Source organism: Semicossyphus pulcher, unplaced genomic scaffold (genome assembly GCF_022749685.1).
Source record: "Semicossyphus pulcher isolate SPU_LCO1_2020_fin unplaced genomic scaffold, fSemPul1.0.p SCAF_7, whole genome shotgun sequence".
In the NCBI taxonomy this organism is placed as follows: domain Eukaryota; kingdom Metazoa; phylum Chordata; class Actinopteri; order Labriformes; family Labridae; genus Semicossyphus; species Semicossyphus pulcher.
The window spans coordinates 29,171,628-29,192,563 of record NW_027211748.1 but is presented as its reverse complement, the minus strand read 5'-3'; the positions used below and the strand labels follow the sequence as shown (position 1 = coordinate 29,192,563).

The window sequence follows — 20,936 nt, the reverse complement described above, 5'->3', positions numbered from 1 at the left end:
TTTGTGACAGACAGACAGAGACTTGCATGTTTTTTTTTCAAATAGAAACCAAAAATAGAAATGTCAGAAAGCATCGTTTGTGCAGCAAACTGCAAACATAAATACAGCAACAACAGGGAGGAAGTGTGTGTGTGGTTGTTTTCTAGGCTTCTAGCACACTACCTGTGTCCTCTGTCTCGCTGCTGGATCTCCACTAACATACAGAGATGGAAATTAAAGGGATAGTTTGGATTTTTTGTTTGGAGAAGCTGGTTGGAGTTCAAACAGTACGGTGGCCGACAAGGGCAATCGCACTGCAACGGCCCAAATGGTTTCCATTAGAAGAAACTGAACAGACTGAACTCATACCCACCAAGTCTGCCCGGAACCTGGGCGTCACATCTGACGACCAGCTAACCTTTAAGGTTCACTTGGCCTCGATTGCTCGGTCATGTCAATTTGCCCTGTACAACATCAGGAAGATCAGACCCTACCTGTCAGAGCATGCAACACACCTGCTGGTTCAGGCTCTCGTGATATCACGCACTGATTACTGCAGCTCCCTACTGGCAGGCCTTCCTGCATGCACATTCAAACCTCTGCAGATGATCCAGAACGCAGCAAAGCGATTGGTCTTCAATCAACCCAAAACGGCACATGTCACTCCGCTGCTCATATCCCTCCACTGGCTCCCAGTCGCCGCTCGCATCAAATTCAAACCCCTCATTCGAACGCCCTCATCCAGGTGTACACTCCGTCCCGCCAACTACGCTCTGCCAATGAAAGGCGCCTGGTACTCCCATCACAACAGGGCCCTAAGTCTCTAACTAGACTTGTCTCCTCTGTCGTCCCCCGGTGGTAGAACGAGCTACCAAACTCCGTTCGGTCCGCAGAGTCCCTTCACCTTTAAGAAGAAGCTACAGACCCAGCTCTTTATGACCTCTGACCTTAATGATGTTGATTATATTGATTATGCTGACTAGGACTTTATTGAGCGGCGTGTCTCTGTTATATAGTTTGACCCATCTGTTAACATGGAGGAGGCGGGCTTTATGACCTATACTGCAGCCAGTCAGCAGGGGGCGACAGAGAGGGTTTGGCTTCACTTGTAGGGAGCTGTCACGTCAGCCATGTTTTTTTACAGTCTGTGGTTAAAAACATCCTAACTATTCCTTGAATCCAGGGTCTATAGATCTTCCATATGTGAGAAGTGCTGTAAATGCTGCTGACATACATGTTTGGCCTGGCCTCAGTCTTTCTTCTGACTTCCTGTTGTGGCCTGTGTAAAAGCACGGGGAAGGTAGGAGAGAAACGGCGTGGAAACAGGTGTAAATCACAGCAGTGAGATTAGGCCCCTGATTTACTGCCCCCTCCCTCCCTGTGAGAGAGGGAGGGCGGCGAGAAAGAGGAACAGAGAAAGACATCAATCGCCACCTCTTGGCTTCGGTCCTTTATATTTGTCATGTTTCTGGTGTCGCCGTCAATATTTTTCTTCTCCATGTGATAAGGAGGTGTGATGTAATTGCTCAGTTGGAGCCGCAAACCTCAAACGTGGCTTTTAGAGGGCCTTTGGGTGCTCTGTGTGTTATCTGTACGAGCCCAGTCAACTCAAACAACACTGTGACTCTCGGACAAATACAGTATATAAAGGGGGGGGGTTAAGTATCACATATCATTTGTCAAATGCTCCTGTAAACATCATGAGTACGAGGCTACGGAGAGGAAACAAAGACATTTATATTTTATGTGTCATATTGTAATGTGACACACAAACAGAGGTACACAAGTGTGAAGTCTCGGCTGTGACATGTCCTCACAGCATAAAGTAAGTGTCCCTCTGTTTCTACCGGCTGTTTCTGTGCTAAGCTAACTGAAGCTCACCTCATCTTTGGGAGATTATCAAACCTAAACTTTAAATACTAAAACAGGACTGTCGTGCTGCTCTGAATCTGCAAACATTCACTTTCTTTTAGCTCTGTTTTTGGTCTCCATCAGCCCCAAGGGAGAGTATCTGGCTCTTTAGCTCCTAAATGCTCCTCTAACTGTTCTTGTGCTTTTGGTTCTGAGCATGTAGTGTGCAGACGGTCGTTGTTAAAGCAGAAACTGAACAACAACAGTGAAGTTGTGAGCTAGAGAGCTTCCTGGGGACCATCATCAGCCAGGACCTCCAGTGGGAGCTGAACATCGGCTCCCTCATCAGAAAGGGACAGCAGAGGACGTACTTCCTGCGGAAACTGAAGAAGTTCAACCTGCCAGAGACAATGATGGTGCACTTCTACATCGCCATCATCCATCCTCACCTGCTCCATCACCGTCTGGTACGCGGCTGCCACTGCCAGGGACAAGGGCAGGCTGCAGCGAATCATCCGCTCTGCAGAGAGGGTGATTGGCTGCAATCTGCCATCGCTCGAGGACCTGTACACCTCCAGGACCCTGAGGCGTGCAGGTAAGATCGACCCCTCTCACCCCGGACACAGTCTCTTTGAGACCCTCCCCTCTGGCAAGAGGCTCCATCAGGACCAAAACCTCCCGACACAGGAACAGCTTCTTCCTCTCTGCTGCCAGCCTCGTCAACAAGGCCCCGACCCAACCCCACCCCCCCACGTGACATGGACTCTCATCCAGCCCCTCAGTCACTCAACACTCAACGAGTGTTTAGTCTGTAATCCGGACTATGCGTTACATTAACGCACACTGGACTTTATATTGTCTGTACACTGCACTATTTTTAATTTGATACTGTAAGCTTTTGCACTCACTAATATTCTGCACATCTGTACAGTTTTTAATCACACCTGTTGTACATATGTTGTATTAAACGTATTGCTTTTTATATATTTATTTTTATTGCCGTCTTTTCTTTATCTTATTCTTTTTCTTAATTTTATTCTAGCTGTGTTAATTGTTCTGCACCAAAAGCACCAAAACAATGTGCAGACCTACTCGGCAAAAAACCCGACTCTGATTCTGATTCTGATTCTGACAAACAGCGTCAGTGGACACAGGCCCTTATGCAGCTAAATGCTGCAGCTAGCTAAAAGCAAGAGATTTTTTCAGCATCCTACGTCTCCAAAAGAGGAAAAAAATCAGACTTTCTCTTTGCTCATTCTCCTTACCTTGTTGTTACCTTGTAAATACTCTGATGTGGAGGAATCAGCAGGTAAGATCACAGCCAGGCCTTGCTTAGCTTCGCTTCAGCCTCCACAGTTTGTCTGGTCTCATGATGCCACAGTTTTCACAATCCTTCCTTGTTGTGTTTTTTTTTTCTTTACACAGAGAAACTAGTAGGCGTTTGTCTGCAGCATGCTAGCAGTGGAACGTGACGAGGAGAAACATTCCGTAGCACCAACTGTGGATTCATCCGCCTCTGAAAATAGTCCACTTCAAATGCACTATTCCCTTCGGTTTGTTGGGTTGACAGAGTCTATCGATCTGTCGATGTATCTACCAAACGGCGTTCCTGTTGCCCAGCAACAGGTAGCTAGCTGGCTAATTATTTAACATAACTAAGCTGTTATTTTAAAGATAATTTGTTTCATTTTTTAACATTTGTTTTGCAGCTATTCGATTGAGCTGAACCCAAAAACGTGTAAGAGTGTATTCATCGGCTGTTTAAGAGACGAGTAATGAATCTCAGGACATGCTGGGCCGCGAAGGATGCACCTGATGGATCCTTCACGGCCCGGGAAAAGGAGGACGCATCTGAAGGAGCCTTCGACACGCAATCATCTTTCAAATACATCCTCTAAAGGATGCAGCCCCTGAACTGGGACACATCAGCTATGGACTATAAATGTTCCTTTTCTTCATTGGATTTGTTGAAGAACAAACGGACATCGAATCCTCTTGATCAAACTCAAACTCTCTAATTTGTGCGTTCACGGAGAGGAAGAAGGTAAACCTGCACAAAAACGTCAAGTTTCAGTCAATTTCTTACATTTTATTACTGTTGCACCATTTATACAAGTACATATAATTTTGAATGCATCAATTTCCATATCATCTTTTTGTTTGTTTTTCAATGTGTGGTGTGGAAGTAGCAGAGGTGAGACATGGAATGAAAATATCAACTGTAGTTGCCATGAATGCAGACTGAGAAATAAGTATTTTTTCCACTTGACCAAAAAGACAGGACTACAGGTTCACCCAACCACGGACATGCAATTTACTGAGTCAAGAGAGGAAGAAAAAAAGGAACCAAGTGACACACAACGCTCGGCCAGAGTTTGTTTCTGCTACGGTTTGACGAGTGCTGGGAGGAAAACGTTGTGTGGCACTTGTATGCAACTGAAGAGTTGGCAAATGGATGGCTGAGATGAGGAAATATATACGTGTACACCTGCATATATGCAAAGATGGAGACTACAGAAGAACACTACTACTGCAGGTAACTTTGAGGGGCTGGTGCCAGCTTCTGTTTAGTGGTTAATGTCCAATGGATGTTACTCAATTTATTTATCCAACAGTTTATTAAGCAAATCTGATTTTGTATTAATGATGAGACCCCGAAACATCTTGTCCTTCAATCTTTCCTGACTCCTTTCCTTTTACGTCTTTCTTCATTCCCACCTTCCTTGTTTGTACATCTCGTTCTTTCCTTCAATAACCACTTCTTTTCTTCCTTCCTCTCATATGAGAGCATGAATATCCCCAAAACTGAAGATACAAACTTTCTCCTTTGCTCGTGCTGAAACTCTGGATGCTGAAGCTCTTCTAACGACTTCTTTCTTTCTTTCTCTCCGCCCTCCCTCGGACAATTTTACTTGAGTAAAAAACTATAATAAGTTAGTAGTTTTTCTTCCACCGCTGCATATATGCACATATAAACAGGTGTATATTTGTGAAAGGAAAAGGAAATGTATGAGGGGTGAAAATGACTAAATCAGAAGCTCCCTTTTCATTTGCAAGGCGTTCCCGTCTGGTAATGATAGTAACATGGACCACTGTGTAGATCGAGTAGGCTGCTGATGGCTCTCATAGTTCGCTGAAACCCCCCCCCTCCTGCCCTCGATGGATCAGACTCGTAATGAAGGACCTACGCAGATGCTGAGTGTAGGAGCGCAGACCTGCTGGTGATCCGGTCTGGGCTGCTTACACACCAAACTGCTGATGTTTGCTTCACAGGACAGAGCGCTTCATCCCTGCTGTAATCTCATATCATAGTTTCATTTCATACGCCAGTTTTAAATGGATGTCCTGCTGGAAGAGGAGTGCGTAATGTAGTCACATGCAGCACCTTCCTTCATTTTCTTGGCTTTGTCGGTAAATTAATACTCAGCCAGACAGATTTTGTGAAAACTATGGAAGACGATGAGGGCCACATGTAAAACAAAACCACTAACTTAAGTTAAAGTCAGAGTTTAAAGTGTTAATAAATGTCTGTTAAGTCTCTATCGCCGAATGAGGTCACACAATGGTGACTGAGCCTGTGGTCCACTGAAGAAAGCCTTTGCATTTGCAGTATATAGTATTATTATGGACTGGGTGTCTGTGGCGACATTCGTGGAAAAAAACACAAGCGGCGCCCGGTTAGTGACGCGTTTACCATCAGCCAGCAGTGGTTGGTCTGCCAGAGAGGGTAGTCTAAATCAACATCTTTGCTTCTTGAGCATATTCTGCAGCTCATCCTTAACCTAAGACTGCAGGACTTTACTTAAAGTTTACTGAAGTAGCCTGCTTTGTGGTTTCGTCTGTTTTACTAACTTAATGAGTTCTTATTCCAGGGACAAAATCTAGATGCTGAATCCAATCACAGAAAAAAGTCAGTTTTGTCCATTTTCTCTCCGGATGAAGCGGTTAACATCAGATGTTTGGTATTGTAAGCAACAGCAACTCTCTGCAGGATGGGATTGTAAGTTTCTCCCAGGTCAGCTACTAAAGCATCGCCTGTTTGTCATCAGATTTGCTTGAGGATCAGAGATTTCCAACAGCCTTTCTAAGATCACTGCAGAGATTTCTTTCAGCGTAGGTTTGCAGGTTTTAAAGGCATATTACAAATGTTAAAAAACCACTTAGTTGACTTACAATATAGCTAAGGGTTTCAGTACAAAATCTAGAGCTTATCTGAAAAAGTCCTACGACTGTTTAATGCGTCTAAGAATGTGTTTTGTTCTGCAAAGCCAGCCTCCTTAAACCTCCCAAATGTCTCAGAAAGCCTGATCATGCTCAGTCCTCACAAATTTAAATTTAAAGGTCCTTTTGAGATTCCTCTTCAGTGGCGCTTAACGTCAAGAGGAGACAGGTAGCAACACAATCCAACAATACTAAAACCAGGCCAAAGCAGAGAACACGATACTCTGAGGAGGGATGAGTGGAAGGGGGAGAGCTGACAGTGGATGGACTCAATGGAGGTCCAGCTGGTGAAGTGATTTCTTTAACCCCCCCCTCCTTCCCTCAGTCCCACTCCCCCAGGTTCAGATAGTGACATCCACAGAGCAGAGGGTGCAGCTGAATGTATGACGGCAGGCCTTCTGCGGGCTGAGATGGGAGTCAGGTTAAACTGTATGAGAGAGAGGGATGATGGGATGTGTGATGGCGAGGCGTATGGCCGACACAGACTCGTATCAAAGTTCAAATACTACAGCAGAAAAAATAAAATCAAACATAACAATAATAATAGCAATAATCATCTGCAGCAGTGGGAAACTTCTCCAGGTTGTTGCTCCAGTCCTCATTCAACAAATCATCACAATTATTATTATTATTGTTATTATCATAATATGGGTGGGCTAGTTAATTTATTTTTTATCTTCATCGTCGTGGAGTTAGGTACTTTTATTTTTTCATTTCCGAAAAGAAGCTGTCCATTAATCTTGAACTGCTACGGTTTGATCCTTGCTTGGTGCCTCTGTGGCGTTGGCCTCCTTGGCGGGAGGCTCCGCGGCTGGTGTTGAACTAGCGGCTGCTGCGGCCTCCTTAGCCGGTGCCGGAGCCGCCTCTGAGGGCTTGGGGTCAGGGGAGGCAGCGGGGGCCGCCTCGGCTTTGGCTGCTGGTGCCGCGGGGGCCTCAGTCTTTTTGGCGTCGGCCTCACCTTTACTCTCAGCCGCGGGGGCGGGCGCCGCAGCCTTGGCCTCGGGCTCCTTGGCTGCAGGGGCCGATTCTTTAGCCGGGGCGGGGGCAGCTGGTTTCTCCTCAGCCTTGGCGGGCTCTGCGCTCTTCGGCGCCTCTGTTTTCGGCTCAGCGTTGGCGGCAGGTTTCTCGGGCTCCTTTGCAGCGTTCTTTTCCTCGTCTTTGGGCGCGGCAGCGTCTGCTGCGGGCGCCTCCTTGGCCGCCGTGTCGTTAGCTACCTCCTTCCCGTCTGCAGCCGGAGCCTCGTCTTTGTTGTCTTTCGGAGCTTCGCTCTCCTCAGCAGAGGCCCCCTCTGCTTTGGCATCCTTGTCTTTGGCCTTTTCATCATTTACATTGTATCCCTTCTTCTTTTTGCTGAGCTTGCCTCCCATTTTGGATCTCTGGCCTCTGAAAAAGACGAGAAAGATAAAAGAATTTTATATTTATATCAGAATAAAAAGGCAAGCACATTCTACAAATACAAGACAACGGACCAAATGTGAAGGAGAACCACAAACACCAAGTACACTGGAAGCTTCTGAGGTGATGAATAAGATATCACACAAATGACTGAGTGATGTTTCAAACACTGTTTTCTTCAGAAGATGATTTTTGAAGAGGAGCAGCCTCTCTCTCTCTCTTTGGTTGCATAATGAATTGACTGAATGAACCCTCTCAGTGTAAAGCTCTTTGTGAATATGAGCCAGGGAGTGCAGAATGACATGTCTGCATGAGCTTGAAGACGAAGAAGAACAAGAACAAGCTGAGACAAATTCACAGAGAAGTTCTGCAGTAACCCCGACTTCATGTAAAAACATCCCTCATGTTGCATTTTGGATGTCTCTCTTCAGAGAGCCTCCCTGCAGGGTGTGTGCTCCTTTCAGAACATGCAACGCTTATTAAAACATGAGGAGACGAAACAGTGAATTCGATATCATTGACTTTAAATGGAGAAAAAACACTGCAACAGCAGCAACCAGAACAGCTGTATATTCCATCAGAGGACCACAGAGGCTCTCGTGTCTCACCTCTCAGATCAACATCTCCTCATTAAGAATGCAGGAAAAGTGCTTCAGCAGCTCAGACGCCGACAGCAAGAGGAAATTAAAATATGTGTTACTCAGACAACTCCCATTAAAAAGCTTTTTAAGATTCTCAGAGGGCTGCTGACGCTAATTGAATTCACACCTAACAGAGAGGGTAGTAATACATTTGAATATTATTTACACGCTACTCATTAGGGCAGCACGGGATTAGAAACCCTGACGATGTCATATCTCTACGAAATGTAAAAAAAACATACAGTAAATGCATCAGGAGACATGCAGCGTGTTAGTCATGCAGAGACACAAATAATGATCTTTAAGAGTCCCACCCCCCCTGCCATCTTCCCCTACCACACTTGGTTCAGCCCTCTGCCACCCCTCCAAGAATCTACTTGGACTCTTCCACTGCCTCGACAGGTGACGAGATCAGAGACGGAGGTGTATCCGGGAAAAACAACGAGCGAGATTCTCAATTAACTTTTCAAATTGATCCGTTACTTTTATGAAAGCGGCAATCTCTATCAATGTTCAAATGTAGACACACACTCGAGCACGCACGTACTGAGATTGTGTGTCATGTGATCAGGAGATGAAGGTAAAAAGTCGCTGTGTGTAGGCAACACTCTCTCACACACACACACACACACACACACCTGCAGCTTCCTGGCTCGCTCCCTTTAGCTGAAGCGTTTTTTTTTCACGGGCATCACCATCTGTCAGCTCGATGGGGGAGAGGACTTCAATCCCACAACAAATCAGGCTTATTAGGAGCAAAGACTCAGGAACGGAACAATTTGTTGTTTGAAAATACGAAGTCTCTATGTTGACGCTTAAAAGTGCCAAAAACAACTTGGCAGAGCATCCTGCTCATTAGGGAAGTCCAGAGAGAAATGTGCTGTGTGTTTTAAATCCTGAATATCCACACTGCTGCTCCTGCTGAAGAGAGAATAAACTCCTGTTTCCTAACAACCACAGTGTCTTTCCAAGGAAACACTTTAACCCTTTCCTTACAGCCCCCTAACAAAGCAACAATCACAGCTCTATGATTAGAAAGCACCCAGAGATTACACACCCACGACAAAACGTGATCCTCCATTTTTTTTTACTAAAAAATCATAAATCCATTGGATTCAAAGCTGAAACTCTTAGTGACAGTCAGGCAAAGGATACATGTCCCAAACAAAGATGGCCGACATGACAGCTCCCCTAAAGTGAAGCCAAACCCTCTCTGTCGCCCCCTGCTGGCTGGCTGCAGTATAGCTCATAAAGCCCGCCTCCTCCATGTTAACAGATGGGACATGAGTCAAACTATAAAATCAAAATTCACGTCAAATACATTTTTCTCAAACATGGTTTCTGTCATTATAGTTAGTTCTTATCCTGCTGATTTATGTCCAAGTGTTCATTTATCTCACAAGTTTATTTTTAATTAGTTATTTGATGCTATAAAAAGGGGGTGTGGCCTCATGATTGACAGCTCTGTGGACAAATGGGGCTCCTGCAGCGTTCTGTTCCCGAGTAGCAGAGTAGAGGAGGAACAGCGAGAGGAGACGTAACTAACACTAACACTACAGTCAGTGAACTTTCCATCAGCGTGAATATCTGCTTCAGACCGACACAAGAAGCTGTTCTGCTGTTAAACACGTCGACGTGCCGGATCTTCACCAGCGCAAGATGGCGACGCCCGTCACGGGGGCTATTTTGGCTTCAATTTTGTACAATGAGAGTAGAAGGAGACGCGTCGTCCATCTTGTCATTGGTCACGCATATATCTCCTACATTCTCTTTGTTTCTCATACAGAAGCACAAGGAGCCCTTAAACTTCTTCCTCAGACGCACCGAGCTTCCACTTCCTGTTATATGAACCCATCGGTGGGAACATTAGACGAACTGCTTGGGCTGCCCAGTCGGTGAAAAGTCAGAGGATGAAGTTGAAAGATAGATGAAGTCTGCTTGAGGAGGTGGATGGGTCAAACAACACAAACTAAATGTCAATATTTGAGTGATTGATTTTTTTAATAAAACTACACCATGCTGTGTTTCCTTAACTTTACCACACAGACTATTTTCCTTTAACGTGCAGTTACATTTGTGGACTGCCGGCTGCAGTTTCAGCTGAAGTGTGCTTGTACTTTCAATAATATCTGTTCATTAAAAGAACAACAGGTTTGGTTCAGCGGTTAAATCTGTGACCGTACACAGAGGCTATAGTCCTCGATGCGGCGGCCCCGGGTTCAACTCCCGCCCTCGGCCCTTTGCCGCGTGTTGTTCCCACTCTCTCCTCCCCCATTCTCGTCACCGCCACTATCCACTGTCCTCTCTCTGAAATAAAGGCATAAAAAGCCAAACAAAACACACCCTCCATGGCTTCTCAGTTTCGATTAAACAATGTTCCCTTCCCTTTCATTGTGTTGTCTTTCTCTGCAGGTCCTACTTCTTCACTTTTTCACACATATTTGTGGGTAATTAATAAAAAACTAAATCTGCTCCCCAGTCCTGAAAGAAAACCAAATTAAGTTAAAGATATAGAATCAACGGAGTCATGTTTTGAATCGACAGCAGCTTGACATTCGCCTTCATTAATGCCGGTGACACGTTAACATCATCTGTGTGCTCAGCCATGTGTAAATGTGAAAACGTCTGAAAGCAGACGTGACCTTTTCCTCCCAAACAAACCCGACCCCCGAGCTTGTGCTGGCTACTCACAGATTGGCCCTGTGAATGGGACCGAGCCGGCGGTGAATCCTCTCAAAATGCTAATCACCTCGTCGCCGCTGACTGAATTACTCCACTATGCATGCAAAACTCCCCTGAACGTCCAACAGTGGGTATCTGCCAGGGCGGCCGTTCCTGCCGCTGCTTTATACGGGCCACAATGGAGGTCTCTCTCTGCTACATCACATCATTTGACTCCAGGCTTGTGCTGCCAGCACAATGACTCACAATCATCTGGGCAGACAATGGCTGCTTTTCAACCAAAGGCACGCTTCCTCGCTGCTGGGCGTGTGGTCGTAGTGTTTGAAGAGCTGGGGCAGGGCCCAGACAACCTGGAGAAAATGCTCTGTGTCACACAAAGGACTTAATGTAACCTGCGAACTGCAGTCAGGGAAGCACAAAGGGAGTCTGATCTGCCAGCTGTAACTTCCAGCATCACTTTATATGGACGACGTTATCAGTGTGGAGGAAAAACACACTTTAAGTAAGCATTAGGCTGACACTCCGACTTGTGTCCTAAAGAGGAGTTCCAGTGTTTTTCAACATGGGTACTATATTGTAATGTTTTGGTATTTAAGTGACTAAAAGAGCTGTAATGGTATTTGGAGAATACTGACAGGCTCACATTGTTATTCTAGGTAGGTAGGTAGGTTGTGTTTTTTTTAAATTGGAAACAGCCATTAAATCGGCCTCTTCAAAACCACCAGACTCCATAAACAAAAACAGTAATTTAACCTCTCAGAACACAGGAGTTGCTGATCTGCTGCTGCCTCAATCGGCTTGTTTTTCTGTTTCAGAGTCTGGTATACAGATTTAAAGAGACATAACGCCTCGATCCCACAGGAAGCGTGTCTGATCTGCAGCGCAGAGGAGCGCTGGCCCAAGCAGCTGGATTCGTGAGATCACAAGATCACACGAGAATTGCAAAATCACGCGATAACATCAAAGTTAAACAGAGAAACACACAAAGAACCGTTCGAGGTTGATTATCTGCTCATTTGGAGATCATTACGTGATGTTTGTGCTTCTACCATGCCTGAGTACACTACTTAATTAAAAGTGTTCTTTTTTCAAGATTTCAGTGTGTTCGGGAGTCTACCGGTCTGTACGTGGTGTTTTATTTTGAAATGACCGGATGCTGTATGCTGCTTTCGTGTGTGACTTCCTGTTTGGAACGATCTGCTCTGTTCAGCTTGACGCGCCTCCGTCAAAAATAGACAGTGCATATCTTTAACGGAGCAGAGCAGAGAGACGCTTCTGGGCGCGTGCTGTGGAACGGACTTTGGAACAGAACGCGCCGGAGACAGATCCTGTGGAATTTGAGAGTTACACAATAACCCAACAAACTAACCGGTTAAGGCAGAGTTAGACCAGCAAGTCCTGTGTTCTGCAAAGTAAAATTACTGTTTTTGTCAATGGAGTTTGGTGGCTCTGAAAAGAGCATTGTAACGTCTGTTTCCTCTTGAACAAAAAGGTCCGTCTCTGCAGGGATCCTTTCTGTGATGTCGTCTGACACTTAGAATAACAGGTTTTAAAATACTTGAAGTCTCCTTTGACAATACAGGCGGCAAAGAAAACATGGATGTGATTTGTTTTGAAGGCATCAACAAACAAACTGCTTTCTTCTTCTTTAACAATCTGCCCTCCTCCTGTTTAAGATGCAATCTTTACAGACCTCAGAGCATCTTTCTAAGGTCCATTTAGTTTCCTGAGTGCACAAACACAAGATTAACACCACCTACTCTTTTTTCCTCCGTCTTCAGCAGTTACCTCCTTTACCCGCCCCACTCCCTCCTCAGTCCCTCAACCACACGAGCTGCTGAATTAACAAAACGTGATTGATCACTCCATACTGCTGCTCAGCGAAGAAGGATTTCTACGACTTTATTAATCGAGGATCAAATTGGTGTCTGGCGAGTCGGGAGGTGGCAAAGAGGTTTAAGATGAGCAAGAGTCCCTGAAGGAGCAGATGGTTAAATTCTCCTCAAACTCTCGCTCTCTCTCTGGCGTGTGATCTGTCACGCCCGCACACCGACGCTGCTGCTCCGCTCTGCTCTCTTTTCCTCGTCTACACTACTCGCCTCTTCTCTCTGAACTGCAATTGTCCCTCCATCACCGCTCCAGCCTGCCCTCCTCTGCGTGTCTTCACCAGTCTCTCTTGTCTTTATTTCACTCTCATTTATGTCACCAAGATTTTAGATATCTGTACAAATAGTGTTCAGATACTGTGTCCCTCTTTGTCAATTTATGATCCCAGCTTTCTCTGGGCCCATTTTTTTCCGGTCAGATTATAATCCCTCTCTGCTGCTTTCTCCTGTCCCTCTGCTCAGGCAGATGGAGGTCTCCAGGAGGTCCTGGGGTCTCAGTAAATCCCCCGGCCTCGGAGCAGCGGTCTGCCCGGCCTGGCAGGTTCTGTGCTTCTCCAATCCAAGACGACACGTTAAAGGTTAAAGCTGTCACCGCCCGGCTCCCCGTCATGCTCGGACACACTCACTCCGCTTCCGTGACTGTTGGATCACGGAGCTGACAGCAGAAACAGGAGGAGCTGCAGGAGTGGGAACGGCAGAGGAACCGGATGAAGACGCTTTTTTTTGGATCATGTCATGAAAAGCTATTTCTTCCACATTTGCATGAAATGATGTGAAACACTCAGCGAGGAGCTCTCAGCTCTCCTCTGAGACTTGCAGTAAAAGAACAGATCTTTTACATCACCTGGTGTTTTACATTCAACAGCTTCACTGTCAGCAACACACTGTGTTTGCATGTCCTGTGTTACTCTTTAATACGTGACTACTTCATGAAGTTATTACATCGTTATTGCTGGTTGGAGTCTTATCCAGAGTTGGATTGTTCCAGTTCACAGTTTCTGGTCAGCTTGGAGACTTGTTTACTGACGTCTGCAGGACCACTGAGAAGCTTTCTGCTGTTGGTAGGAATATCTTTAGCACTCATCTTGAAGGGTGCAAAAATGATGGATGACAAGCTACAGGTGATAACCATGTGAGCAAGATGAAAGCGACTGTAACCCCAGGACAGTGTTGGGTAACGTAACTCTTTATGTTACTGTGTTACCTATTGAGAAACGTAACACGTTTTTTTTGCGTTCCCAAAAATTAAACCGTTTTTGCAACTCCACGTGTGTTATATCATCAGGGCGGCGTGTAGCCTGCTGTACATCTACCTTTGAATGTGTGGACTCTACCGTCTCTGCATCGCCTCGTTTACGGCCCATAATCTGTAACTCTGCAGCCTGATAACAGGACTGACAGACGCACTATAACCTTTACAGCTCTTTATGATGCTAACAGTCTGACAGTGAACTGGGCAGAGGCATACAGCTGTTTCCATGACAACAACACAACACAGGCTCTTAGTCCCACCAGTGTTGTGGAGCTGTGTTTAGCTGCAGATGCTTCTTCACGTTTGAAGTCGAGCTCTTCACAGCTGACGAGCACTTCTCCTCCAGACACAGCTTACATTTCACCGTCATGTTGTTCTCGTCCCTTTCACCCAAACATTCAGAATAATGTGAATATTTCCACAAAGAAAACGCTGTCCTCTCTGACAGCTCACTAGCTGAGTTAGCTAGCTACACATGCGCACTGACACAGCTGTGTTTACCTCCTGCTGGTGCGCAGCTACCTGCCAAGAAGGAGGAGAGAAACAGAAACAGAGCTTCAGGGAGTTTCTGTTTTTGAGAAATACGGAGATTTATTTGAATTTTTATGAAAAAGTAACTAAATAACAGATTACTTGAGCTGCAGAACTAACGCGTTACGTTACTCGTTACAACCAAAAAAGTATCCTGAGTACTCTTTTGTACCGATACCATCAACACTGCACGCAGAAAAGGCCAGAGGAGAATAAACAAAAAGGGACGAGGTCAGAGCTAAGATGCTAAACATCCATGCAACACATTAGAAGGCCCAATCCGACGTCACACTTGGCCTTGTTTTTGAGAGTCCTCGTCTGGAGGAGTGACCCTGCTGAATGGGGATACAAGGAGATGACCTATGACTACCCGGTACTTATGAATAAGTACTGCTTGTTACACAAAGCTCTACTGTCTGTCGTGACGACTCTGGTCTGTTTTCAAAGGTAAATATCAGGAAAAAGTTGAGTAAACATCAGCTTATCTTTTACTGTGTGAAAACAGACCTTGGTTAAAAACAAGTGTGGGTACCGCCTCACCCCCCGATTCAGAGTAAACACACTCTGTTTGAAAATGTTCGTTCTGTAACTGTTGCTGTTACAGCCCTGTAGAGATGACGTGCTGTCCCACTGTTCCTGGAAGTTGACATTTTGGAGAAACACGGCCTTCACGAGACGCCGTCAGAGCCCATTTTGAATCCAGCCTGCAGCTAAAAACAACAGTTTCCTCCCATGTGTCACACTGACCTCCATTTTCAAACAGTTCTGCGTATCGGAGCGTTTCTGAAACGATCCACAGCCGAACACAGAGAGCTGCTTCAGCCACTGCCGCTCTCTGCTTCAGCCCGAGTGCCACGCTGACCTCAGTGACCCAGCAGCTGTCACATCAGCATCACAACCAAAGAGCTTCACTTGAAGACGCCCATATGATGAGTGTGTCCTGTCACTTTAATATTCGTTTACAGGCGTTTCTCTGATCAATATTAGACCTGGGAAAAATAATGTTAATAATAATTAGAGCAGCTGTAAACAGACAGGATCAGGGGTTTGATCTGTTTCCTAATCACACATCCCTGAAACCTGTGACCCTGTGAACGACCCATCATCACCTTGTCTTATCTGCTCTACAGCCCATGTTATCACTCTGTGCGTCTGTGTCGCACCGAAACTACTTTAGACCTTATTAGTCCTAATGGTGCCCATAATGTTCCTTCTCTCTCCCCGACGCCCTCAGATTACCGTGTTATGTTTCAACATCAGGTGACACGACTCTTATCGTTTTGGGTCTGCAGTCTGATCAGGGCAGTGAGGTGCATTTTTAAATTTTAATCACTTCTGAAAACGTCAGAATCAGCTTTACTGGAAAAGAGCTGTTTGATGGTTTCATCTTGCCTTAAAAAAGCACCTTTGATAATGTCAGTGTGTCTGTGGTGGACAGGGTGTCTCTATGCAGCGTCTCTGTTCTGGATGTCTGACGTGACGCTGGAGGACGGGGAGCAGCTCGTTCTTCCTCTCGGCCTTCACACACTCATCATGCTGCACTTTGTGCTGCTTCTTCAGCTGCTTCAACAAGTTAGTCGTGTTGCTTTGCGGCGCAGACGCAGGTTTCATGACCTCTCTGCGGATCATTGTTTCTTCTTCACATCACTTAAACCTGAAACACCTCCAAACAAGCGCTGACGAGCCTTTTCAGGGGACCAGCTCTTCGTCTTCTGTTCCAGACGTTTGACTTTAGTTTCTCCGCCCGTCTCTGTTGTTTACTCTTCCTCTCTAAACTGCTGCTAAGAGGTAGGCGCTCATCACATGACATGCCAGCTCCTCCAAAAGTGAAGCCCAAACCTCTCCATCGCCCCCTGGAGGAGCGGCTGTTAGTTTAGGGAGCGCTTTAAACGTCAACATCACCGTCAGTCGTGTTGATTTAATCGTGGGAAGACAAATTGTGATCAGGATAAATATTCGATTAGATGGATACATATTACGGCTGCACAATTAATTTCTCTGTACCAACTATTGTATTGAGCTTGATGAAACATGTTTTAGCCTAGCTTAGCATAAACTACAGAAGTTTAACCCATTCCTTTATTGTTTTATTTGAACCCTATGAAAACAGACCTCACCTGGCAGCGAGGTTTAATCACAGTGGAGCCAAAACTTGAGCTGCTGTCTCAGAAGTACTCCTGTCACAAAACTCCTTTTGCTACATAAATACATGTTCTAGTTTTAAACACATTAACCCTATTAAAGATCGTGTGTGCACTGACATGTGAAGGAATACAGTGAAGCAGTTGTGTGAAGTATCTGCCCTGCGTGCTCCCAACATGAATGTCATGCTATAATTCATCACACAGGCCTGAACACTTCCTCCTGCTGCCATCCAGCTGGCTGATTTAAGTCGAGTCTGTTTCTCCAAACTGCAGCGGGCGAGTGCAGGGAGCCGAGCGGACAGGCTGGAAAACTGGAGCAGAAAATTTGGCCCAATCACACACACAGGCACACAAATAAAAAAAAAAACTCTACACCGGCTCAACTGCACTAAAGAAGCAGGAGGGAGCAGAGCATGCTGGGAGTTGGAGCTCACAGTCAGCAGAGGCCGATTTGAGATATTCAAGTAGCTGAAATGACAGATTGGAGTCTGCGACGAAGGTTTTAGGAGGCGAGATTCTAACTCTGCGCTGGGATGATTCTCCCTCAGCAGTGTGCTATTTTAAAAACGCAGCGCTCCCAAACTTGGCGAGCCTTACGACATCAGAGCCAAAGATGATGCAAAAGCGTCTTCTTTCACCACATTCAACACTTTTATTCCAGCTTGAAAACCTTGAGCTGCTCCTGAATTTCAGGATACAGTAGCAGGCACAAAGTGTACCGTCAGTGGGAGTCGGCAGCGGTCCCCTGAGTCAAAGCTAGCAGCAGGACCGTCGGCTACAGCTATTTCTGTCCAACAGTAAACACTCAGAGTCTACACTGGCTTCCAGCTGCGTGAAGCTAATTTTATCTCTGTGTATTCAGGATTAACACGAGAAATACTGTGTAAATAAAGCTGCTACATCTAGAAATATGTGTCTCAAATGTAGGATTATGTTTCCCATAAAACATTGCAACTCTTTGTTGGAAAGAGTGCGGCCTACCTTACCACTTTGTCGGTTTTTAAGACCGAAAGACGACAGGAGGTCGTTTCACCTGCAGGATTTTTCGGCAAAGCAAAAACAGATTCTGGCACAAATGGTACAAAGTTACAGAGCCTGATAGATGTCCTACGAAACAGCTTTGATGTTCTCGTCTTTGAACAACGAAGCTTCATCGGTTAGTCCCAGACTAACCTCACCTGACTCAAGTGTTCCCAGCTGAGCCTTCCCCTTTATTGAGAACAGCATTGTGGGTAACGTGCACATAATGTAGTTTGTTATGGGAAGTGAGTCTCTCTTGTGCGGTGGCCGAAAATACTTAGGAAAATTCAAAACACATGCAACGTGCTGCAAATGAAAAAATCTGCAGCGCCCCCTACAGGCCTGGGGCACTTCCGTTGTGTGGACTGGATTTGCAGCGTTTTTTCTTTTGCATGTGTTTTCTGGGTTTGTGTGGTTTTCACGTTGCATCGTGCAGATTTGTTTTAGCCTTTTGCAGTGCGTTTCCGTCATTGCATGTGTTTTTGAATTTGCATCGTCTCTGAATTCGTCTGTTTCTTCAAATGGAAACGGTTTGGGCCGTTGCAGCACATTTGCCCTTGTCAGCCACCGTACTGCTGTGTGTGTATTAGGGCTGGGTATCGTTATTGGATTTCTCAATTTGATTCCGATTCACAGGGTCAAGATTCGATTCTATTTCCGATTCGACTCGATATCGATTTGTGTTAGGGGTTTTTCAGTTCAAAACCTCAGTGCACCTCTTACCTGGTGCATTATCAAAATGTTTACAATAAGATTTGACCCTAAAGTTACATCATGCACTTTTTATTTAACATGACCAGCAGTCAACACAGTATTAACAATTTTATGAATTAGACAGCTTATGAACTTTTTTTCTGAACATCTGGCTCATGGTTTTGATTAAACGAACTGGGCATCAACTTGCGCAAGATTTGGCCACGAGATCTCACAGCGTGAAGAACAAAGCCAGACGAGAGTTAAAGGGAAAGGCATATTGTGTAACAACATGCCAAAAATACACTCGTGGCCAAAGCCGACACAAACAGAGAGAAACATAAACATCAGTGTAAAACTAACTCACATATTCATGGACGCACACACAATAAAAAGAGTCCGTCAGCGATCACTGATGTCTCCGTAGTAGCTGCAGTAAACAAGTCCGGGCATGTCTCCCTCACTGCCAAGTTTCGGGGGGATGCGCTGAGTCGTGCTGCGTTCAGGAGCATTCAGAAACGTGAGTGATCAGACACGTTTTTTCAAATTTTTTTGATTGATTTTCGATCAGGATTTATGAATCGATACTGAGTCATTCAAATGAGAATCGATTCGAATCAGAAAAATCGCTTTTTTTAAACCCAGCCCTAGTGTGTATGACAAAAGGTACAAGGAAGTACAGCAGGCACAGTGAAGCTCATGTTAGCAGCTACAAGCTATGCTAAAGCTAACTGATTTAGCATAAAGAGACTACAGGTTTTCAAAATAGATTTAGTTAACGTTTAGGTTACCAAGCTCAATATTGCAGCTCTGTATTCATCTGTAATGTCACACAGTTAGAACAATGTGACCGGACCTGGAACCAACGCATGCTCTGAAATATATGTACATGAACTGAACCATAAACGTGCAGCGACTACTCAACTAATGCCTTAAAGAAGGAGAATATTTTAGTAGCACATTAAAGTGTTGTATCAAAAAGTTTTTATTTATTTTTCTCAAACATAACTTTATCATTTTATCCTTGAACAGCGCGTTTTGTATTTCAGAGTGAAGCAGGAAGTGATCTAAACAAAGTCATCACTTTGTTCTTGCGAGCGGTCTAATTACGCAGAGTACACACAGACTGCCCACTGCTTATTCTGGCCTCGGGCTGAACACACACACACACACACACACTTACACACACACACACTTACACACACACACACAACCATGAGCATTCAAACAAATGCTGAACACACGTACACAGTCATAAATAAATACACACACACACACTCATTGGTGTTTAGAGGATCAATCCTGAAATCGACAGAGCTTGAGAAAACTCGGGGGCTTGAAATGGTTATTGATCAGCGACCACAGAGAGCCGCTGTGTGTTCAGCTGCTGCTTATGAGTCAGAGGACGCACTCAGCAGAGATGAAAGCCAGCGAGGCGCTTTGAGACGCTTTTCACTGAAACGTTTACGAGTGAATACAAAATCGCTCCGAAAGCAACTGCAGACAAAACAAAACAGAGAAGTGAAAGGGATTACGTCCCTCTCGGTGGCTGCGGTGACATTTCACTGTCCTCCTCAGACGCTCACGTGACCTCCGTGTCTGCAGAGCCGGCAGAAGTTTGTCTGGATGGAAAGAGGTTCACCACAGGCGTCTGTAGATGTCTGTACCAACCGTACCTGAGCCTTAATGACCTCGGGAACTCGTGATTGTTTTTGTCCGAATACGTTTTCAAATATTCTTTCAGAATAAAAGAACACTTTGACTGAATATCCTATAAATCTGTAAACAGAATTATGCTTTATTATCCAGTCCTATTTATTTGCTGACTGACACTAACGTTTAGTTTTTTTTTGGTCTGGATTTTTTTATTTATTTATTTATTTTACATTTTAATCTGTTTTATTGATTTCATATTGTCTCATTCTATTCTATTTTTCTGGATTATCTTTTTGTGTTTAATTATCTTATTTATTTCTTCCATTTCATTTTTGTCTTATTTTGAATTTTAGCATTTTTATCCTGCTTCCTGTGCTTCCTCAGTTTGTCAGTTCCTGTTTTATTGAGGCCTTTATTATATAAATATATATTGTATGCATTGTGAGGCGGGGGTGATCATATTGTTTTATTGATCTTCTGTTTATGTAAAGCACTTTGTGTTACATAGTGATTGATCGATATGGTCAAGTTCAGTCAAGTCACCAGGTCTGCTAGCAGCATCGCATTGTGCTGTTCTGATACCAGCTTGTTTCTTCTACATATACCAGTTTAATCCAGTATAATGTCCTCTTCTTAAGTTGTCCCACCTTTAAAACAACGTGTCACACCAACTGCTGTTTAACTGAAGACTTCTCAGGAGCAGGTGTGTGATTTAAGTGGTGCACACATCCAACACGTCAAAACAATTTCAGCTGGTGCAATCCTTAAAATGTTTCATGAACTTAAACTTAGAAATTACATTTGAACTAGGTTACATGTAAGAGACAGTATTTTCTGTAACGATAGCAGGATGCTGTATAGGGTGGGACAAAATATAGATACAGCGATATATTGTCGTCCTGACTTGTGCAGTACAGTTATCGATAGGCTGGCGCCAAATCTTGATGATTGAATTTACAAATATTTGTCGCTCTAAACAGATTTC

The 20,936-nt window shown here is 44.7% G+C and overlaps 1 protein-coding gene across 1 annotated transcript in view; it reads right to left on the bottom strand.

The window, feature by feature from the left end:
* Positions 1 to 3,898: 3,898 nt before the first annotated feature.
* Positions 3,899 to 20,936, bottom strand: part of basp1 (brain abundant, membrane attached signal protein 1) — a 57,793-nt gene continuing 40,755 nt past the window's right edge. The window contains exon 2 of the mRNA XM_069684655.1: positions 3,899 to 7,434. Within this exon, the coding sequence (XP_069540756.1) occupies positions 6,786 to 7,418 (633 nt within the window). The 5' untranslated portion in view covers positions 7,419 to 7,434 and the 3' untranslated portion in view covers positions 3,899 to 6,785. The remainder of the gene's footprint in view (positions 7,435 to 20,936) is intronic.